The sequence below is a fragment of the Dermacentor andersoni genome, chromosome 4, assembly GCF_023375885.2.
Source record: "Dermacentor andersoni chromosome 4, qqDerAnde1_hic_scaffold, whole genome shotgun sequence".
NCBI classification, from domain to species: Eukaryota; Metazoa; Arthropoda; class Arachnida; order Ixodida; family Ixodidae; genus Dermacentor; species Dermacentor andersoni.
This window is the reverse complement of record NC_092817.1, coordinates 115741464-115763355: the sequence shown is the minus strand read 5'-3', so window position 1 is coordinate 115763355 and position 21892 is coordinate 115741464. Positions and strand designations below refer to the sequence as shown.

Below are 21892 nucleotides of genomic sequence, written 5' to 3'. Positions count from 1 at the left end.
GTTAGGAATGCTTGATGGTGCATGGATTGGAGTGACATCAAGCACGATAATGAACTGCTTCAAAGATGCATTCAGCATCCCTAGTTGCATCAACGACACTGTACCTGACTGTCTGCAGAATGAGGATGCTGAAACAAGCATGGTGGTTTCTGCACTGTAAGCACACAACATAGCTGCCAATCTCATTGATTATGCGGCTGCAGATGGCGACCTGTATGAGTGCAGGGAGGACACCCTTGACGACATTGTGGAGGAGGTGCTGCCAGCACAGCTCAGCAGCGACATTGAAGAAGTGCCACAGCCAACAGAGGAAGAACCACCCATGACAGCTGCACAGGCCTTTCGGCATGATGCAGGGATCCGCAAATTATTGACCACTGCGAAACTCTTGGAAAGAACTGGCTGCCCTTGCTAGCATAGAAAACTTTGTTTTGAAGTCTCATGCAGCGACAAAGCATTCATCCATTCTAATTATTTCTTTATTTCTTTTAAAAATGTGGATAGTATTTAAATATAGTGTGTGGATGTTATATTATTGAATATATGTGAATGTTTCATTACAACACGAGTTCATACGTTGCCTTGAGTCATGTCTGAGAACTTCTGATAATTCAAACAAAATCCAGGAGACCCCAAGAGTTTGAATTATCAAGAGCATACAGTACTTTCACTTCTGTGGCATTGCGCGACTAGCACCGGACACGTCAACGTACGATAGCGTTCCCGGCATTGTGCCAAGAATGTTGTAGTTTGTAGATGCCGACGTGTCTGACACTATAGTCCCGCAAAAGTGGAAGTATCCCCGAAAACAGTCATTGGAGAATATGGCGCATTTTTTTAGCCACTAGTGGAACAAAGTCACCTGTTTTGCGGAGACCTGGATATTTCGAACGCCAGATTATATTCAGACTTTTAAGCGGTCCCCGTCGAGCCTGAATTATCGGTTGGTGATGTATGGACAACGGGAAGCTCGGTTAACGAAGCCATTTAGGCCATGCGCTACGCACGTTGCTAAACCACTGCAACCACTCACATACTGTTAGTCGCTAATTTTGGTGCATTTCACAAATCGCATTTGTTTCCTCAGCACGACACAGGAAATCTCGTTGGGCACAATGTGGACCATTTGAGCTAACCAGGAAGCTAGCAGATTGCGTAGCAAGGTCGAATTATTCAAAAATTTCTGACAGGGTGACAGAATATGGCAAGTCAGTTCTGTGGAAGTCCACAAGGTGAAGGAAGACTTGTGAAAGGGGAAATTTTCTCTTTCATGCTGACCATTGCGAGCGGGTAGTTTGTAATGTTGATGAAACCCCAGTGTTCTTTCGTATGCCACCACAGACGACAATTAAAGGTGATAATTGTGCCATTGGCAAGAAGAGCAAGGTCAGAATGACCAAACCTCTTGAGAACTGACATTAATGGAAGTTACCCAATGACAGCCCTTCATTACAGGCGTATGCATGCTTTTAACAACCTGGGATGTATAATTATTGGGTTGCCATTGAAGAATTAAAGCAAGCTTATTGATAACTACAAAAATGAGCTTTTGCCATTTCGTTGGCTTATTCTTACGTGTCCACGTTTTACGAACACTAAGCTATAACAAATGCATCCTGCGTGATACAGCCTGCGCTCATTACAACGGACCCACGTACAACGGACCCACGTACAACGGACCCACGTACAACGGACCCACGTACAACGGACTTTCAGATATAATGGACTATATTTCAGCCTTAGTTTGTTCTACCTATTTTATTAACGCAATGAAGTTTGCATTTAACGGACCGTGCTACAACAAACTATTGGCTACAGTGGACAAAATCAGCAGCAATTTTTTTCGAGATCGGGCTTATAAAACATACTTTTACCGTGTCGACACAGGCTGACTGGCTTGCGAGGGTCAGCCAACGATCACGGCTCAATACCGTACGTGAGAGAGAGGACGGCGGGGAGGAAATGCGCCGTCTTCTTTCGTCTGTCATGCTTCTTTTGTCTGGGAAGGAGGAGGGGGTCGAGAGAGAAGGGATTCCACTCCGGCGGCTGCTGCATACGGCATGGATGTCGTATCTTAAAATCGATCTGCCATGTGGACAAAGGGTGCCCAGTGCCGGTAGCTTTGTATGCACTGTGCTTTCGACATTTAGTTTGCGTTGAAGCGAGAGACAGCACGAAGGTCAATTCGTTCATGGCTGCTGCTGCGCTTATTTTGCTTAATTTGCTATCGCAATCGATGCCTCACCTTTCGGGCGAAACTGCAACTTTCTTTGTTCGTTTTCTACTTTGAGCGTTCGTCACTCACTCTTTGCAATAAAGTTGTTAGACACTGCGACCAAAGTTTTGGAAGTGAGGCATTTCGGATATTACGAACTTTGGATAAAACAGACGGTTTTTGTCGGATTATCAAGGTCCGTTGTAATGAGAGTCGACTGTAGTGGTGTTTGTTGTAAGTGGGCACAACTTTACAGGTTAAACAAGGTGCATGGGAAAACACACTTGCAGGTTTTGTGCCTGCAAAATGAAATGGGGTGGTGCCAACCTGTGGGTGCAGGCCATGCAGCTGTATCCCCAATTCGCCAAACTGCCGATTGACTTCGCAGGAGCCCGAATCCTCCTCGACGCAGCACGACTTTGGCACCTGGTACATCCCCAGGGCCCGGATGCCAGCCTCAACGCCAGCTTCCACAATGCCTCCCTGTTCTGATGGCTTCTGGTTGATACGGGCCGAGGCCCAGTCCTGCGGGCCCTCCACTCCACAGCAGCGCAGCTGAAGGAAGGTGCCAATGCAGGTGAGTACCATGAATGACAGAAGCATGAAGGAACTCGTTAAATGGAGGCACTACAGAGATTTTCAATTCCAAACTTGTATTAAAGATTCCATACATGACACTAATGGTCTATTCGGCCACGTTCCAGAGCTCTAATTCAGAGGAGCCAACAGACAAAAAAGAAAACGGATGTGGAAAAGTTAGACGTACACCAGTGCTGCCCACAACTACCAAACTAACTGCCAACGACCAAACTCAATGAAGTAAATGTTGCATTTACAGCCATTTGCTCACTCACCGCAGGTTAGATAGATAGATAGATAGTACTTTTATTCGTATCAATTTTCATACACAAAAATCAGGCCTACCAAAGCCTCACAAGGGCTTGAGTGGCAGCGCCTGGCAGACAGCGAACATTAGCAAAACAAAGGAAGAATAGAGGTATTGCAACAAACTCGACAAGCAAAAAGAAAAAGAAAATTTAACAACTCAGAGAGACAGATATGGAGACATAACTATTACAACATCAAAAGGGATGACAGCAATATGAAATTAACATAGTAACACTCGATTAAATAATTATGGGGTAGGAAGCAACGCAGAGACATACCGCAAAATTTTTTTCAGGGTGTATTTTGTTCTCATGCGGAATACACTAGGTGGCATACTATTGAAACAGGCAGGTACATAGTATTGACGCGTGCGCTTTCCGTACCGGGTTGAGGAGCGAGGAATGCAGTAACGGTATTTTGGTCTTAAATCCCGTGCAGGAACATATGGAATGGTGAACTGACTGCACCAAAAATGTTTAAGCACAATGGTTTCTGTTAATAAAGCGTTAAAATTTGGAAACTTTAATCTTCTGAAAATATCAATGTTATTACCGATGGGCAGGTCGTAGGCAATATTCTTTAAAAGTAAACGCAGAAGCGAATTCACCCTGCGCTGCCAGCGAACAGTGCAGTGACAATAAACAGTGATTCCGTATCTTAGTACACTATAGGCTAGAGCGTGTGTAACACATTTACGGACAGAAAAAGGCATAAAATATCTAATATTATACAGGACACAAGATACAGCACGAAGTCTTTGACAAACGAAAGAAAGGTGCGAGTTCCAAGAGAGATCACTGTCGAAGATCAGGCCAAGATATTTGACCGAATGCGCATATTTTACTGGAACACAGTTACAATGAGAACAGGAGGAAGTATGCAAATAAACAAGATGACTCAACTCAAATTTTTTTAAAGGGTTATGAAAACATATAAGTTGTGTTTTAGAAGTATTAACATTAATAAGGTTAGACTTAAACCAGTCCATAGCTTTAACAGCTGCCGTCTGTAACACTGTTACAGCATCAGTGTATTTCTTTGCGCGCGCAAAAATGACAGTGTCGTCAGCATACTGGAACAATGAAACAGGCACATTGTTAGCAAGATCATTAACGTATAGATTGAATAACAAAGGACTCAATATAGAACCTTGCGGGACTCCAGAATTAATTGCCGTGAAATCGCTATGGAATCTTGAAATCGACACATATTGGCGCCTATCTTGTAAAAAGTTAGTATGTAAATGTAAAAACGAACCTCGAAATCCCAATGTAGAAAGTTTATCAAGCAGAAGAACGTGGCAGATGCTATCAAAGGCCTTGCTTACGTCAAGAAAAAGAGAGCATACGACTTCATTCTTATCAAAAGCTGAATTTAGTATGTCAGAGAATTCTTCAAGAAGATCTGTTGTTCCTTTTCCTGGTATGAAGCCATACTGACAGGGTGATAGAACATTGTGCGTATTCAAAAAATTCGTCATGGTAAGTAGTAGATGCTTTTCAAAAATTTGGCCAATGCATGGCAAAATAGAGATAGGTCGGTAATTACTCATCATGTTTCTGGAGCCACCCTTATACAAAGGTATAACTTTAGCAGTTTTCATTGAAGTCGGTATTATACCCCTGGAAATGATACTATTAAGGATAACCAGTAGGACACCCTTAATCGCCTCAAAATTTCTGCACAATTCAGAAACAGTGAGGCCGTCATGACCAGGAGATTTGCTGCGTTTAAGACTGAAAAGTATAGGTTCTGTCCCTCAATATACATATGTTTTTCTTTCTTGAGATTTCTTTGATTAAATTTTTGGCAGTTGTGAGTAGTGCTAGTGTACGGCTGCCTTTATTACATCCCTTGTCTACTGGCTTGTGTATTGGTTGGTACATGTATACATTCAAAGGTAATGACACACCAACTTGCCCAGACTGTGGTTCTCTAAAAGTCCATTTCTACAATGCAGGCGAGAAGACCGTGACAACTCCATCAGCACTCATATGAGCCGGTGCATGTGTCAAGTTAATATTAGAATGTTTCTGATCAGCTCTGCCTTATGATCTCCTTCGTTCATATTTCATACTCTCGTGGACTGCATCAGTTCAGCATTTCCTTTATAAATGTTTGTCTTGGAGATACAACTGGTGTGCAGTCAACTTGGCTGCAAACCATCACAAAAGATAGACAGACACATTGTCGTATTCCCCTCAGACGATTCGGCAGCAGAATGATGGCTTCGTTTCACTTTCAACTGCTGCCATGCCCGCTGCGTGCATACAGACTAGCGTTTCTGCTATGTGGCTGCATGTATTGTCACCCGTACATTGTTTTTACTGTTTCGACTTTTTGCCAGTGACTGTCCGATCCTTTTCAACCAACAAGGAATTGGCTTCACATAAAACTTGACGTAGGCTTCCTTAAGAACCTTTTCCCGATGCATCATCCACAGCCTAGATGACACCACGAACCTGCCTGCTGTAAATCTCTTCAAATGAAAAAAAAAAAAAAATAAAAAAAAGAGTTGCGACATATCTGTCGTGCTCTCCTGTTCTGTGCTCAATTTATTACTCAAAGCACCTCGCCACTATTGGCCTGACAGTGCTGTTGCAGTATAGCAAACGGTTACAGCACATTTAAGTGAGTCAGGTCAAATCGCTACTTATTCCGAGGGATGGTAACATTAAGTCTGACGCTTCCAACGTGAATCAAGACTTGTTGGTTTTCCTCTAAGCTTATGTCCAGGAAGTCTATTTCAACATCAAGAAAGGGAAATGTCATGCGTTGCCAAACTCTATAGCTGCGAAATGTTCAGGCACTCTTTTTTCCCATCTGTAACAGAAACAAGGAACAAGCTGCCGGACCGAGGGCACATCAGTGCAGCCTGTAGATTCATTCGCGACAAAGATGACAGATTGTTTCTGTGATGGTAAAGCAGATATGTGACATACAAATGCAGCAGCATGAGCTGACCGCTCTAGACCAAGTTGAACCCACATGTAACGATCCCGGACATAATGATCTATCAGTTATAGCGGCCACATTTCAGGGCCTTTGCGATTTTTCGACCTTGCCTATTGAAACTGCTTCCAGATATAACAAACACTTTTTTTTTAAATCGCTGTGCTGTTACAACTAACACTTCGAACCCGGTCACGGTAAAAAGGAGGAGCACACAAAGTACTAAGGCACGGAACACGGAAACGCAACCAAACTGGGTGCACGGCCACTATGTGGGAATACAGGGAATTTTTTTTTTGCGCGCCTCCCTCTCTCGGTTTTCGTTGCATGGTTCGTTCTAGAGCTAGTTTGCTTCTGTATGTCTATATGCTACCGCTCGCGCATTGGCGCGTGCGCAGGCAGGCAGCGGTTTGGGTTTTGTTCCGCGGGCGGTTTCGGCTTCTTGCACCTGCAAAACTGATGGCTATTCGTTACTAATCACTCAACGGGCGACCGCTTGTTTGTCACTCGTTTAGTGCTCACAGGGGTGCGCATAGGAAGGGTGCCGCCGTGCATGCATTTCCGTGGCTTCTTCTGTTTTTTTTTTTTTTGAAGTCTTGCGAAAACTATTTGCCTCTGGTTGGCGATAAGATGAAGATTAGCGGAAGTTTGTCACACGTCTTGATTTTTTGACGGGCACACAACCACACAGTTTTCTTGAGTGTGCGCACCTACGCAGTTCCGATTACGCTATGGATGTACATATTAGTGTAAGAGCAGGAACATTTGAGCCTTGCCAAATATTCTCGTGCGCGCATTTCCAAAGCCTTGAAGTATAACAACGCATAAAATTTTTAATTCTTATAAGTTTATTTCCTTTTTTATTGTTGTTATTCATGAATGAAGAGAACATATATACTAACGCAAAATATTTGTTTCTCACTTTACGGTCCCCCTACAAAATTGGAGTAAATTTTTTTCAAAATAAGTCCCTAAGAGGAATTGGAATCTGCAATAAAAAAGTCGCATATGGCTAAAGTCCATATGGATAAAGTCTCATATGGCTAAAAAAATCGACCCTCAAAGGGTTAATCCTTTTGCACAGTTCTCGTTTTTCTCTATTTTTTTACATTGGATGCATTACATTTGTTGTGTATGTGTTCTTTGCTCACCTGGCTTCTGCACAAGTTTATATATATCTTCTGCCAGTGAGTGCAGTAATTATTCGCTTGTTCTTTTTTTTTTCGTATTGTTTGCAAATACTGGTAGTATGCTGTTCTACCCAAACTTATAAGAGCCTGGGAACACTTACAGTATGAATAAATAATATAAATGAAAAGATAATGAACTGCTTGGAATTCACGCTAACGAAGGCACAGCCAAGACATCTAGTTCTCGGTCTGGTTTATGCTAAAGCACAATTTAAAATGCGTAGTATGAATGCAGAAACATTCCACAAGCACAGCTTTCATGGGGCATTGATCGGCAATAAGAGCAGCACACTTTGCGGTGTGCTTGGGTTGCATGCAACCGTCACAATTTGTTTGCTTACAACATTCTGAGCACAGTCAATACAACCAAGCAAAGTCTCATAAGCTATGGCCACTTCGGTGCAAGTGTCAGGATGGAACATGACTAGATGGTTGAAACATTCTGAAATTTAGCTGACGATGCCAGGAATGTATGTTTGTGGGAAGTGGTGCTGAGATACGCCCCGTTCTATTTCAGCTAATCAGATTTTCCTCACACAGCTGTTACACGAGAACCTAAAGGAGATCTATTTTGATACCGTGCCTTTTTGATAGCAGTCGGCATATTTTTTGTGGGAGCCATGAGGCCATTTTCGACGAAATGGTGCGATCTTCACTGCCATGCGGGCACGACACCTGTGTAGCATATTCACGTCACAGTCATTTCTAGCAACGCTTGCTGTGCTGTTCTGATGCATCATCACTTTCGATGTGAAAATACAAAGGGGACAAATTCATCATAAAGCTTTTCTTTTGTTCGTAACTGCTGTTTGCCATTGACTGGCTGTCTTTGCTGGAAATATGTCCAACATCTCCTCTTACAAGTAGTTCTAGCGTAGGTGTGTGTGTGTGTGTGTTTGTGTGGGTGAGAGAGAGAGAGTACTGGTCTAGTTTTCCATCGACAATGTATATGCTCCATTACCCATATGAAAGAAAGGGTGAGAATATTTTAGTTTTTGCTCTGGTACTCTTTCACACAGGTCCTGTTTCCTTCTTGCAACGTACCTATAAAGAGTGCATATACGAAATGATGCTTTATTTTTATTTGTTCCAGTCTATATGTTATAGTACCTCAACTATGCACGACATGACTCCTATCACTATGCATGATATGGCCACAAGCCTGTGTAAAGCAAGTTTGAGGTTATTCATATCACTGGGATTATATTGGGTCTAAGTAAGAGCACATACTTTTTGCTCAAGAGAAATCGTAGCTCGCCAACCCTGGGTACAAATAAATGTGCTACACTAAGGCCATTTTCATATCACGTAGCCTGTAATGTTAATGCACTAAATGTTTTATTGGCAAATTATACCAATGAACTATGAATGCGACACAGATGATGACAATGTTGCATACCACGTAGCTATTGATTTTGCTGGTACCAATGGTAATCTAACCACCAACCACTGCGAAAGTGACAGGCCGTAGTACAGCTTGACAAAGGCTAAAATTATGACTGCCAACTAAGAAAAGATAGCGCTGCAGATCGGCGAGTCAATCACACCCACAAGTCATATGGTTAAATTCAGAGCAGGAAACCTTAGAAAAACAGCAAGGGGGCAGGAGGCTGCAACGTGTCACGTTCAGTACAATGGCAAAGGATGAAATCGCTGATGTGTTTCGCAGTCTTCCTGCAATTCTCACTGCCTTTCAGGTCCCAACTGTTCCATACATTTGACTTGTTCCTGTCATACTTGGTTGAGAACCCTTATTTCAACTGGGAAACCATTGCTTGCATTTTAGAACAGTACACATTTCAGATGCTTTTGGTGTGCTATCTGTTGCACAGATTTTTTAGCAAAGTAATAAAAAAAAAAACAGACCACAACATTTTCTAAAGTGCACATGACTGTTGAATTTACACCATTATAGTGTTGACTGGCCAAGGCCATAGGGCTCATTGAATTATGGAGCATCTGTGCTGGTGGCAGCCACTACCGTGCGCCCAACGCGCAACACAGGAAAAAAGAAAAGGTTTATTGTGTGCTTACATCATGCTGCATGGTGTCGATGGTCTTGGTGATGACGTCAGACACAGAGTAGTCCTTGTGCATCATGTGCTGCACCTGGCCTTTCACTGCTTTCTCAAACTGCAAGGACAAGTCGCAAAAGGGGAGCCACAATCAGACTGGAAAATAGATGAAGGATGGCTAAAGCTACGGCTATACCAAAACTGTTGTTACCATACTCTGGGAAAAACCACTGGGGTGCTGAGCAGGTTGCTCACACAACGTTTCTTCATTGCATTGTATCAAAGGAGCTATGTAGCATCATTTCTTTTTCTCAAGTGTGTCTTGTTTCGGCTTCACTGCTACATGCACATCATACTCATTCATGTTGTTCCATTACTGTGCTCACTGTGGCTATTTTCAATGTTAAACTTGTATCCATTTTCGTTTCCATGATACAATCAGTATGCTGACAATTTTCGGTTACTTACTGTGCACTGATGGGATTGAGATGCCTTCCCACACCTCACCCCTAGCTCGTGCGTGGTGATAGCCTTTTGCCAAATTTGATCTCCAGTAAACGAATGCCTCAGCGGCGTGGTCAGTGGACATGGTCGGTGTGTCGGAGCTACTTTCCTGCTCAAACAGTGCTTTCTCATTCCAGATCTAAGTCAGATTTGCGAGTGCACGTCACCGGGATGGTTCTGGCTAATCCTGCTGTAGCACTCTTTGTGATAAACTAAGCATAACATTTCACTGGTGATACTTTCGATCAATGAGCATTCTACTACTACAACGAGACTGAAAATGCAGGATCTGAGACACTATAGGTTACACCAAAGCGAACATTTGTTTGCTCAGCAGTTCAAGTTACATACAGGAGAACCTCGTTGATATGATCCCATTTCATACGATTTGTCAATGCCAAAATTTGCAATCGAGAACACAATAAGTTACCTAATACAGTTATGCTTTCTTAATGGTTAATAAGTTCCCAGAAAGTAAGATCTTTCGGCACTAACATTCAGTACATCACCAAACTGCAATTGTAGGATCATTTTTCAAGTGGCTAGATCCCATTTGAACAAGAAAAGGCGCCAAGAACACGCCTTGCACGCGCCAAAAGCAGTCATCACGCCGTTCTTCAGTGCAGATGTTGTGCAGATCAGAAATGGCCAGGATGCAAGAGTCGGTGTCATGCGCATCATATTCAGGACAGACAACAGGATGAAGGGAGAGGCAGTCGGCGTCTTTGTGCAAACGGCCTGACTTACATAAAAGAGCAAATGAATATTTTAGAGCCATAGCACCCATCTACCCAATCATCCAGTAGGGTCTTTAAGCGAGGAGAGCCAGCACAAGGCGCCGCTATTGGTAACCGCGGAAAATGTGCAGCCGTACAAGTAGCAGCAGAATTTAACAACTGCCCAAACTAACGCCAAGCACTCCCATTCGGTGATTGAAAAATTCCTCTCGGCGGGTGACAGCAGGCAACTCGCGTATGCAATTATGTGCTCTGCATTACGATGCCACTGAACAAGTATAGCTCCAATTCCATGGCCTCTGGCATCCGTGTGAAGTTCAGTGATGGCAGATGCATCATAATGAGCCAGCAATGGAGCCGTGAGCAAGCGTACGAAGGCAGAGAAGGCTTTGGTTTGAGCAAGGTCCCATGTGAAAGCAACGTCCTTTTAAGTAAGTTGGTGATAATGTTAATGATGATTCTTGATAAAACGATGGAAATATGAGCATAGCCCAACAAAGCCTTTTACGTCTGCAGCGAAAGACAGAATAGGAAAGTTCTGGATAGTACGAATGTTGTCAGGGTCTGGTTGAACGCCAGCGGCACTGACGAGATGGCCAAGAACGGTAATTTGATGACATCCAAAGTGGCACTTGGATGAGTTCAATTGCAGGCTGGCGCTTCGGAAAACAGCAAGAATAGCTGATAGACGTGTTAGATGACTTGTGAAAGTTGGTGAAAAGACTATGACATCGTCTAGATAACACAGACATGGGGACCATTTATAACAGCAAAGTAGTCCATCATTTTTTCAAAGGTAGCCGGGGCATTACAAAGGCCAAACGGCATAACCTTGAATTGGCAGAGGCCGTCAGGTGTTACGAAGGCTGTTTTCTCACAGTCCATGTCATCTACCGAGATTTGCTAATAGCCTGATTGGAGGTCTATCGTGGCAAAGTACTTGGCTCCGTGCAAGCAGTCCAAGGCATCATTATTACGCGGGAAGGGGTAGACATCCTTGCGTGTGATTTTGTTGAGGTGTCTGCAATACACACAGAAGTGCCAACTGCTGTCCTTCTTGACAAGGACAACAAGGGATGCCCACGGACTGCAAGATGGGTCGATAACCCCTTTAGTCAACATCTTATTGACTTCTCGTTGTATCGCTTGCCGTTCAGCATATAAGACACGGTACCGCCAGCGGCGTATCGAATTGGCATCTCCAGTCTAGATACAATGGGTGACCACCGACTTCTGGGCTAAAGGATGGCCATCCAGGTAAAAAATGCCGCGGTAAGTTTCCAAACGACGTAAACGTAAGCTCCAAAGTTCCAAATGTAAGCTTGCCGAAACTGCAAAAATGGCTACGCGCGTTGCGGACCTGCCACTCAGGCCCCGCCAGCTGAGCATGTGTCCGTTGGTGCCTCGCGGTGACACGTTTCGCACAATGCTTCGTATTGAGTAGGTGTTAACTACAGTTGAGTCTATAAAATTTTTTTAGTGACTTTGGGTCATACGTTTCCCAGTTAGTGCATTTTTTGTTGCATTTCTTTCAGAATGTGTGAGTGAGGTACTACTGTATTCTGGTAGTAAAAATGTCCAATTAGCAACTTGAAACAACATTCTGGATGCGCGTGTGCGTTTTGGCCAATGGCTTGCCTGACCTGTAGCTGGCAAAACAACATGCCAATCTTGTGTGATAGCACCGATCGTGCCGTTGCATTTTAACGGCATCGCAATACCTGTTTGTAATTTAGCGTTGTTCACATGCTGCATATTAGCACAGCAAACCATCAACAGATCATCAAATGCAATTCAAAAGAACATCTTGGTGAGCTTAGATGGTGCGGATTTATTAGCATGGTTGTTTCTTAGTTCCTTTTTTTTCGTGGTGACAATTGTGCTAACAGGCAATCAAAACTGGCAGGAGACTATCTGATAGCCCATTTGAGGCATTACGTATGCTTGAATTCTCTTTGCATAGATGCAATGATGAATATAATGTTCCCTTTTTTTTAAACAAATATCAGTGTGTGCACTTATAATGAACATCAAATATAATAAAGGTAAGTATTTTCATGCTGGATGCAAGATAATTATAATGGCAATGTTGTACTTTATTAATGTCATTAAAGTCACGAACACCAAGTCACAAGCTTATGCTGCGCTTCGTGCAAGACTTACGCCCTCCAGGTTCATCCAGGCCCAGAAGCCACCAGTTACTTCGGCAGCAATGATGACCACCAAGAATATGAAGAACTGCAAAGAGAACAGAGGACAAAGAGTGTGAGAAACAACGGCGAGATACTGTCACACATTGAAAAAATGACGTGGCTGTGCCTGGATGCATGCAAACTGGGCTAACTGCTGAAGAATGCTTGGAAGCAGGCCTAAGAATAAAACTCTCTGGTATCTATCTGCTTGCTATCAGTGGCTCATCACCTGTATTAACTGTAGACCTTTCCAATGCAAGCTACCTGTGCGTCTGCATAACGCCTCTGGACTGCTATTGTGAACACGAGCGAGACTCAACAGAAAAGCACTGCAAGAGCGGTAGCATATCAGCATTACACTCGCACGCAATAGTCCGGACAGGACGAACACTCTCGATGTAGACCTCTCTCTATGGAGTGGTCTATATTTGGCTCTTCTGTCAATACAACTGGCTGGTCCACGCTCCAATTTCGCATAAAAACAGCATTGGCGACACATTTTTTTCTTGTGTGTGTACCAGGCTTGGGTGCTGCAGATGTCGATTTCATTCAGAATAAATCAGACTTACACATCTTCTGCAGTGAGGTGGGACCAAGAATGTACTTGCCCTACTGAAAGGAACAACAGCGCCATCTGTCATCGTTTGGGCAAAGCACGGCACGCGCTGCTGCTCTTGGGATAATAGCGACAGACAACACATTGCCGTGCCATCACAGAGAAAAAAAGGAGGCAACGCACTGTATTAAAGTGCATCACGAAATGCTGCCTCTGTGCAACACCTAAGCAGCACCAACAGAGCAACAAACCAGAAGGAATCGGTCATACCCTGCCTTTGTTATTTAAACCACAACTGATAAAGTAATTGTAAACGCTGGCCCCTCCCACTCCACTGCTGTGGTTTCCAGACCTTATTTCAGTATGTTTTAAAGCCAAGCAGGAAAGCTCTGCAAGCAGGAGGAGGAACACCTTCCTCGATGCTGGCAAAGTACTCACAGTGCACAGCATGCAAGGGCTCTCCCTCAGGGCTCCGCAGCATCCGAAGAAGCCAACAATGGCCATGAAGCAGCCTGCGCCGAGCAGGATGTAGATGACGGAGAAGTACAGCTGGCTGTCCTGGTTGTTCTCCCCACTACTGGCCAGGTACTTGCTACTGTCCAGCAGAAGCATCACTGACACCACCACCACCGCAATGCCCGCAAGCTGCGTTGGAAACAACAAACGGTGCGACTTCGTTAACACCACACAAACACCAAGAGTTTGGCACATCTCAAAACCAGAACATTGCAGGCTGCTGATAGGCTGCCAATAACTTGTGACTCATCATCACTGTGCTTGAACGTTGTACAGCCAGAAGGGCTGGTCATCGTTCCAACTTGTGTGAATGAGCCTGAAGGCAATAATTTTAATGGAATGGCAACAAACTCAAATCACATGGCTTTCAAATTTTGTCAAAAAATCATGCTCTCTGGTAAACTGCAAAATTGGATAACATCTGGCGTCACAGTTCTTACTTATCTACTGGATGTCTCTGTCATAACTTCAATCAGGAAACTGGCAACAAAAAGCTGACCCATGATAACTAAGTATATGGGAACACCTCAGCATTAACAATTATAAGTGTGTAGTTTACAATTTTCTGTGCATGGTAATATAATATGCCGAGGGTGTTAGGTGAAACATAACCAGGGATTTACCAGTGACACATCACTTATCATACTTGGCTGGAGCAGACTGGGCCGGTGTAATTAAGCGTACTAAACATGTTTTCAAAAATTTCTGAACAATTTGAGCAAACAACATCTGACACTCATGACTGCTGTCAGTGCGTGACTGTAGTCCGGGTACAGTTGTCTCTGAAGTTATCACTAGGCACACTTTGGTATCTCGTTATCTCTTGTCAAAATCACGTGCAAGGATGCATCACCTGGGGTTCAATGATTGGTCACAAAGAGCTGCTGAAGGCAGCCACGAGATTCGGTTATCTCCACACAAGACGGGAAAACACCCCACTCAAACTTTTAATATGCTTTCATACTTTCTGTAGGTGTCTTTCCAAGTACCACATTCGTTGGCTACGGCTTGTCACATGTTCCTTAAAGAGACACTTCAGAGTAACCCCAAAATGATTTAAAGTGGTTAAATTTTTTTTAAAAGCTATTTTCATTCATTTGGTCGAAAAGGTTTCATTACTAGTGGAGAAAAAAGTATTTTCTTCTATTTAGGTTTTTGAAAGCAATGTAGCCTTCCTCTACTGATTGACAAGCAATTAGACCCAAAGAGATGCTGCCAAAGCAGGCTGGTGTGGAACCTTGCATCTTTCATTTTTGAGCCTTTTGGTGAACCAGTCCTCCTCTTGTGGAAAGTGGCTGCTTTGCTGTTGCAGAAACTAATTAACTGATACAGCTTAACCTGATGTTCCTTTTAAGTATTGTCCTTAAGTAAGTGGTGTCTTTTTAAGTATTGCAAGGGATGTCATCATTTACTGCAATGTTCAGTCAATGCAAGAGTCATAACACAAGTAGCAATACCGGGCAGCAGTGCGGAGCCTCACTTTAACAAGGCTCAAGGGAAAGTGTTTCAGTAGAATTGCCAACTGCTTGAGTTGGTTAACATTCATAGAAAACTGAACCAGTATAATGTAAGAATTCCTTGCAATCGATTCTATTCCTTTCTTTATCATGCAGCATTCACAGCCGGCTGATCCCAATAAATGACACGGGTGGAACGGCGCCTGGAACCACTGATTAAGTGTGAAAAATAAGGGCATTTTAAAACAATCACTACATTATACTGGCCCTGAACAGTGCCAACCACAAAAGACAATGTAAGAAAACAAAACAAATGCTGCATACGGCTAAACATTCTTTTGGAAGAAGTGTGAAAATGTAAACCCGAAAAGTTATGGTGTGTACATGAAGCAGGATGAAAATAGTTGAAATTCGATGTAATAAACAAGAATATCACAAATTTTTGGATATAGTGAAGTATATCTAAAACGTTTCTGGCCAAGGTCAGTGTGTAATGAATATATGCTTATAACGAATATCAGATATAAAGAAAAACTAATTTGTGCTGGACCTGACTTTATTATAACCAGATGTTTGACTATATAGCAGGATAACAAAAACACGAAAGGCACGGGTAACATTGGTTGCCAAGATACAATAACGTCGGTTCTTAAAAGGAACTCCTAAGTAGTATTCAAAGCAACATAACTTAGACTTATTATCAACTAGGGAAAAATTGCTTTACGTGATGCATTGGCACACTTGTACCGGTAATAAATTGTTACCGAACCCTCTGTGTCAACATTAGGCCGTAACCAGTACGGAAATACTAATTTGGTGTTCCCTTGATTTGTGGAGTATGCCATGCTGCATAACCTATCTTCGCCATGCAGGAAAATTGATGGTTTGCTGTGGTACATGGGCTCATTCTTTTGTATGTGGCATGCACGATTGTTTGCAACAAGCTGCACACTCCTGTTCTTGCACCTACATAAAGTCTGTCTCATCAAACATGGGACTGCAACCATGTTGTTTGCGTTGTAAAAGCCAAGAGAACAATTACGTTGGTTTTCAAGTCAATGGCATTTGGGGCTCACTGTATACTTAACTGTTTGGCCAGTGAAAAATATTCCGCATCTGGTTAGAAACTTATCTGCTACTGTCTCTGAACATGACACAAACAGTTCCGCATGCCGGACTGAACAACCAGATCTTGCATATCTTTTTTTTCTGGGATGTGCTCACTTACTGCCAAAACATGTGAGCCCAAAAGGTCACTGACCAAGAAACTATGTGATGATCTTTGTTTTGTCTTTATGATAGAAACAGTGTGGTCACACTTGCATTGTTTGATAAAACAAAAGACTTTACATCATATCAAAAGTAGACATGCGTGGCTTGTCTCGGAAGCATATGGCACTAATGAGAATGTGTGATGCAAAGAACCACTGATTGTGCCACGCAACAAAGATGTTACATGCCTTGACGGCTGAGAACGTTACCCATGCCTTTTATGTTGTTTTTTTTCATTCTGCTCCCTGCAGATGTGCATGATTTCATTGCATATGCACTGTTATTACAAAGTAAATCTCAACTGCAAGCAGCATTTCTTACTAGCACTTTCACAGTGCCTTGTGCTTTGCACTGTTTGGCTTTTCGTAAATAAAGGGTTTGCCAAACTGAAACATCATCCAAATGAAGCATAAATGCAGCAGTCTGCAATAAGCTTAGGACTATGCAATATATATATATATATATATATATACATTGGTGATCAAAGTATATAAATTTTACCAATTAAAGACAAAATGAGATGGGCATTATAAAATTATTAGAATTATCAGTGCTGCATCTGTGTCTGTATATACACGCATACATATATAAAAGTAAACATCCACATTCTTTATTGGCTAATCATACCCCTGCCACACGGGCACAGAAAATGACATGAACTGGCTAATGCCTTAAACTTTAACGCCATTCATGGGGTGCCGCACGAACATGCTAAATGGCATTAAAGCTTAATGCCATTCGCAACGTAGTGCATTCTCGTAACTCACTTGGCCATCAAATGCGTACTCTCGATCCCAGTGTCTCCACATTCTGACGAGACTAAATGGATTCTTAGTGAATACCAATTAATATATTCTTCACATTCTTTTAAAATATGCACTTTCTCCCAGCGTAGTGCGTTCTTACAATTATTACAACTCAATTGGCCGTCGAATGCGTACTCTCGTTTACAATGTCCCCGCCGTGGCCGTAGTGACTCACAATATTAAGCAAACTTGTAGATAAAAACAACTATATATATTTGACTTTTTTTTTAAAAGGAGCTCTTTATTTTCGTAGAGATCAGCAGGCAATCTTGCCGCTATGCACGGCTAGAGCACTAATCGTGAGCGCGTTAGCCAGGAGAAGCTGTTCGATTGCACAGCGGCAGCTCCTTGCCTTGTTGGCCTCATACTAAAGCCTTCGAATTTCTCGACGATGCTTGACTCAAAGCACATACGCCAGAACAAGGATTGCTGCTTGAGAGCTTTGAAGCTGTGAGCGCTATTTTTCCAATTTCAATGCTTTGGCTACGCTATGGATTGGCCTTTGAGCTAGCGCTCTGGCTTCAAACAGTTTACGGCTGGATGCAACAATGACATTCCTGAAGTAAACTACATACAATACGCCGATTAATATTTCTCATGCCATTTCTTAAACATCTGCTCCCTAGATAAATGTTTTTTTATTGTAGTACGATTGGCAAGCAAACAACCGTTTAGCTGCAGCTATCGAATATAATGGGATTAAGAAATTTAAGGTCTTAAACTTTTAATGGCATTAACCTAGCCCGTATGGCATAGGTATGAAGAGGCTCATAGCTTACTCTGATGCAGATGTCATGGCCACAAAAGAGCATGAAAATGAAGAAAGATATTTTGAATGTGCCACAAACAATTCCTGATGCTTATTTTGTTGGTTTCAGCTTCAAGGGTGAAAATGCACTGTGCTGGAGTGGAAAGTACAATATCCCAGCAACTGTGTGAAGAGCATGTAACGGTTTCAGAATAAGAGAGTTGTTGGATTCAAAGGTTTTCATGGGTCAACAGCTAGGTTGCCTGCGCAGGTGATGTCATGGCCACTGCATTGTACTACTAGCGGTAAATACTGCACCTTAATCTGGCCCATCCACATCTACCTCATTTCCACCTGCACTGAAAAAGTTGTAAATGATGCTCCAATACGGCATATGTAACAACAAGTGCAAGCCCTCTATGAAGCTTTAATGCTGTTGCATAACTGAAGCTAGGTGTTCTGCATCTATGAACTCGGGCGGATGAGGAGTTATCTTGACAAAGGTCTGCCATATGATGTAACATGTTATATGCATGATGAGTGACCAGAGTTGCATATGAATTCAAGGAGTGTTTTGTGGCATCGGTTACAGTGTATTCGGCGATCACAGCAGCTAATTTCTGAAGCTGGAGGTTTAGTGCAAAAGAAAATATTCTTTCTTTCCAAAAATATTAAGCATGCGATCCTGGTAGTGCACCAAATGGTGCTGTTGACACAACGCTAAGCGGCCCATCATGAAAAATTTGAAGCTCATGTCATTTATGAAAAAAGAAACACAGACATTTGTAATTTTTGCTTTAGTTGCAGCGCTTAGAATGACTCAATCTCTATGAACACTTTAATAAACACGGAAGAGGTAAGGGCCAAACGTGACCTAGAGCCTATAGTTCGGAAAAAAAAAAAAAAAAAATCATCAGCATCTCTGGACTACACACACAAATTTAAACTTGCATGACTCATGAATGACCGAAGACGCTAATCACATGTAAGCATAAGGCCATCACACATATGGAGAGTTCTCCCCAGAGAAGCTTTCCAAACGAGAAATCATGCTGAACAAACAGGAAAGAAAGTAGCATCGCTCTTCCATTTCTGGCTCCGTTCCACACGTAGAGGAGCACGAGACGGCCACATCTGCGCAAATGCGAAGTTGGCAGCAATCCACATGATGACCGGAGCTGCCATGAAACATGTTTATGGTGCTGCTTGCAAGCTCGGCTCATCTAGAGATAGGCGCAAGCCCGCACCTCCAATTACCCGTTCACTAAGGAGAAATGCGAGGCGTTATCTGGCTTTTACAATAGAGGTACCATAAATGGCACGTTATTTAATATCCGCGACTAGGTTACAGATAAGTGTACTTAAACAGCAAGAAACCTTTGAATCTTAAGATGAGAACCCACTGTTCAGCTCAGGAGTAGACTACGGCACAGTGCAATTACGCGGGAAAAAAAAAAAAAAAAGCATGAACCGTATTCAGAAACGGTGAATAAACGGGCTACAATATTGTTACCTAGATTGAGGACACATCATCTCCACCAAATATGTTACGCAGAAACGACTATACGCAGACACGGGAACGACTATACACAAGTATATTTACAAGCGCATATGCGTGTTGAACTGCCTTGAACGAGCAGCCGGCGTCATCGTATCTCGAATCATGATAGGCCTGTTTTGGTCAATGAACTAATTGTTCCGCAGCACTATATATCACTACAGCTGAAGAACGAAATCGAAAGACGTGACCATAGATACACTTCGAGTAAGCGAATTAAAATGGTGCTGCCATTCTGATATTCGCGACGTGTTGTTGCGAGACCATCCCTTTAAAAGAACGGCGCCAATTACGGAAACATACGGAAGTTGCTATTTTGAGCCCGTCGCAGTCTTGCGCAACCCACGATGCAGCCGACGGCTAGCTTTCGACAACACCGAACAACTAACCATACCGAAGAATCAACGCCACGCTATACGCTTTCGGTTATCCGCTCCGCAAAACGCGCCTGCCGCATTCTGCACGCAAGTCATGCATGCACGCTGTTCCTCAATGCTGCGCGCACACGGTGCAGTTCACGGCAGCGGCCTCTATAACAAACGCAACCGGGAGGCGGGGGGAGTCGAGGAAACTATAGTTAGCGCAGCTGCCGCGAGATAGGCCATGCGTGCGAACGCGGTTCGGTGATGATCACGCGGAAACTCCAACTCACAATGAAAGCCGTCGTGAAGAAAATGCAGTGCGCCAGGGTGCCGCTCTGGACCACCCTCCTCCACCTGGCCCTGGCGGCGTCGATCAGACGAAAGCCCATGGTTCAGACCCGCCTCTTCGGCATTGGGGCGCCGGAGACGAGAGGTGCCCGTCGTGCCAGGGCTCGGTGACAACTCCGCGCGCGCGTCCCCAGACGGTATTTCGAAGCGCACGCGGCAACTCGCGCACGAAGATGAGGAGCGCTGGACGGCTCAATCGATGTCAGGCATCAGGGGTGGCCGCGCCTCGGCGGACCCACTCGCTCACACAAGCATAACATTGCGAAAACCCCACTAATTGACTACACACGAGGTATCCGTATTAGCAGCGCCCGCCAGCGCATCGTCGCCGCCTGCACGATTGCCCATCTGCGTGTGCTATGGCAACAATCACGTGACACGATGCGCGCCCGGACTGGTGGCGCCATCTCTCGTTGGCGAAAAGAAATGGCGGTGGCGACATTTATATTTTTTTTTTTACTGCATTGACGTGGCGTGAGATGAACTTCAGTTGCTTGGTCCGCTCCTTTTCTGCGACTATTCAGAATTGTGTGCGCGAATTGAGGCACGGCATCGCGACAAAGTGCACGAAATTCCGCGTCCGTCAACGCGCTCCGCGGCGTGATCCAAACGACAACAAAAGCAACTGGCAAACTGCTCCTGCTGCCGCTTGCTGCGCGCGGGAGGAAAGTGGTCAGGCGACCAGCGTGCCGCTGCCCGCTGAAAGGTAGATGGACAGAATCAGTGCGCGGGCGGGCCTGCCCGCTCCGCCGAAGAGCAATTACTCGGCCATTATTGACCGGCGCTAATGCAACCGGTCAACGTTCATCCCTCGTTCGCGAACAGTGCGCGCGCGATCTCAGCCGTGATAACACGTCCACGACTTCGCCCTTGTCGCTGATTATTGGTTTGGCCGCTTTTAAGTTCCTTGGCCCATCGGCTGACAAGACGAGCTGAAAAGGCGGGCTCTTCTGGTCAACGCTTGTTATAGCGATCAAGCTGACAGCATGATTACGGTTATTATCGCAACGACCAGGAAGCTGCGAGGTGAGCGTGCTATTGCTGACCCCCACATACTGTTTCCATTATTGACGCGAAAGCATCGAATGGCCCATTGTGCGAAAAAGCCTGTCGTCTGCCGTCTCGACAAGCGAAAAACGGCACCTAAATTTCCAGTGGCTGCGACGCGGCTTCACGTGCGCGCCTCGACGGAGCAGAGCGGGAGAAAGGGAACACTTGCTGCCTCCCTAGCGCACCAGGTGCAGCGTGAAGGGAGAGGGCCTCGCCGCGACGCCACGTCACCCTCGCTCTCGGAAGCCTGTGTTACCCGCGCATTCCTTGTCCGCTCAAGCTCTCGCCTGCTTTTTAACTGCGCCTCGGTAATCCCTATAAATAAATTAATGTATAAAAATACCAGAATAAACCCGGAAAAAAAAGTAGGCCTGAAGCCTTGGACACTATAGGGGGAACGGAATGGATATTGCAAACGGCCGCTTGTGAACGGTACAGAAACGCCGTGTCATTTTTCTTTTTTTGAAATGCTCTTTTCGTTCCTTCAGTGTCAATGTCTTATACGGCTACCTTTCGAAACCGTAAA

At 44.0% G+C, this 21892-nt stretch overlaps 1 protein-coding gene across 2 annotated transcripts in view; it reads right to left on the bottom strand.

Moving 5' to 3' along the window:
* Positions 1 to 21892, bottom strand: part of LOC126537517 (CD9 antigen-like) — a 100679-nt gene that overhangs the window by 8023 nt on the left and 70764 nt on the right. Inside the window, exons 1-5 of one of the 2 annotated variants that reach the window (XM_050184598.3) lie at positions 20259 to 20677; positions 13688 to 13894; positions 12665 to 12739; positions 9280 to 9378; positions 2543 to 2770 (exon numbers count right to left, since the gene is read on the bottom strand). In XM_050184598.3, the coding sequence (XP_050040555.1) occupies positions 2543 to 2770; positions 9280 to 9378; positions 12665 to 12739; positions 13688 to 13894; positions 20259 to 20357 (708 nt within the window). In that variant the 5' untranslated portion in view covers positions 20358 to 20677. Of the gene's footprint in view, positions 1 to 2542; positions 2771 to 9279; positions 9379 to 12664; positions 12740 to 13687; positions 13895 to 20258; positions 20678 to 21892 lie in introns of those variants that run through there. The other variant, XM_050184599.3, reaches the window with a different exon arrangement.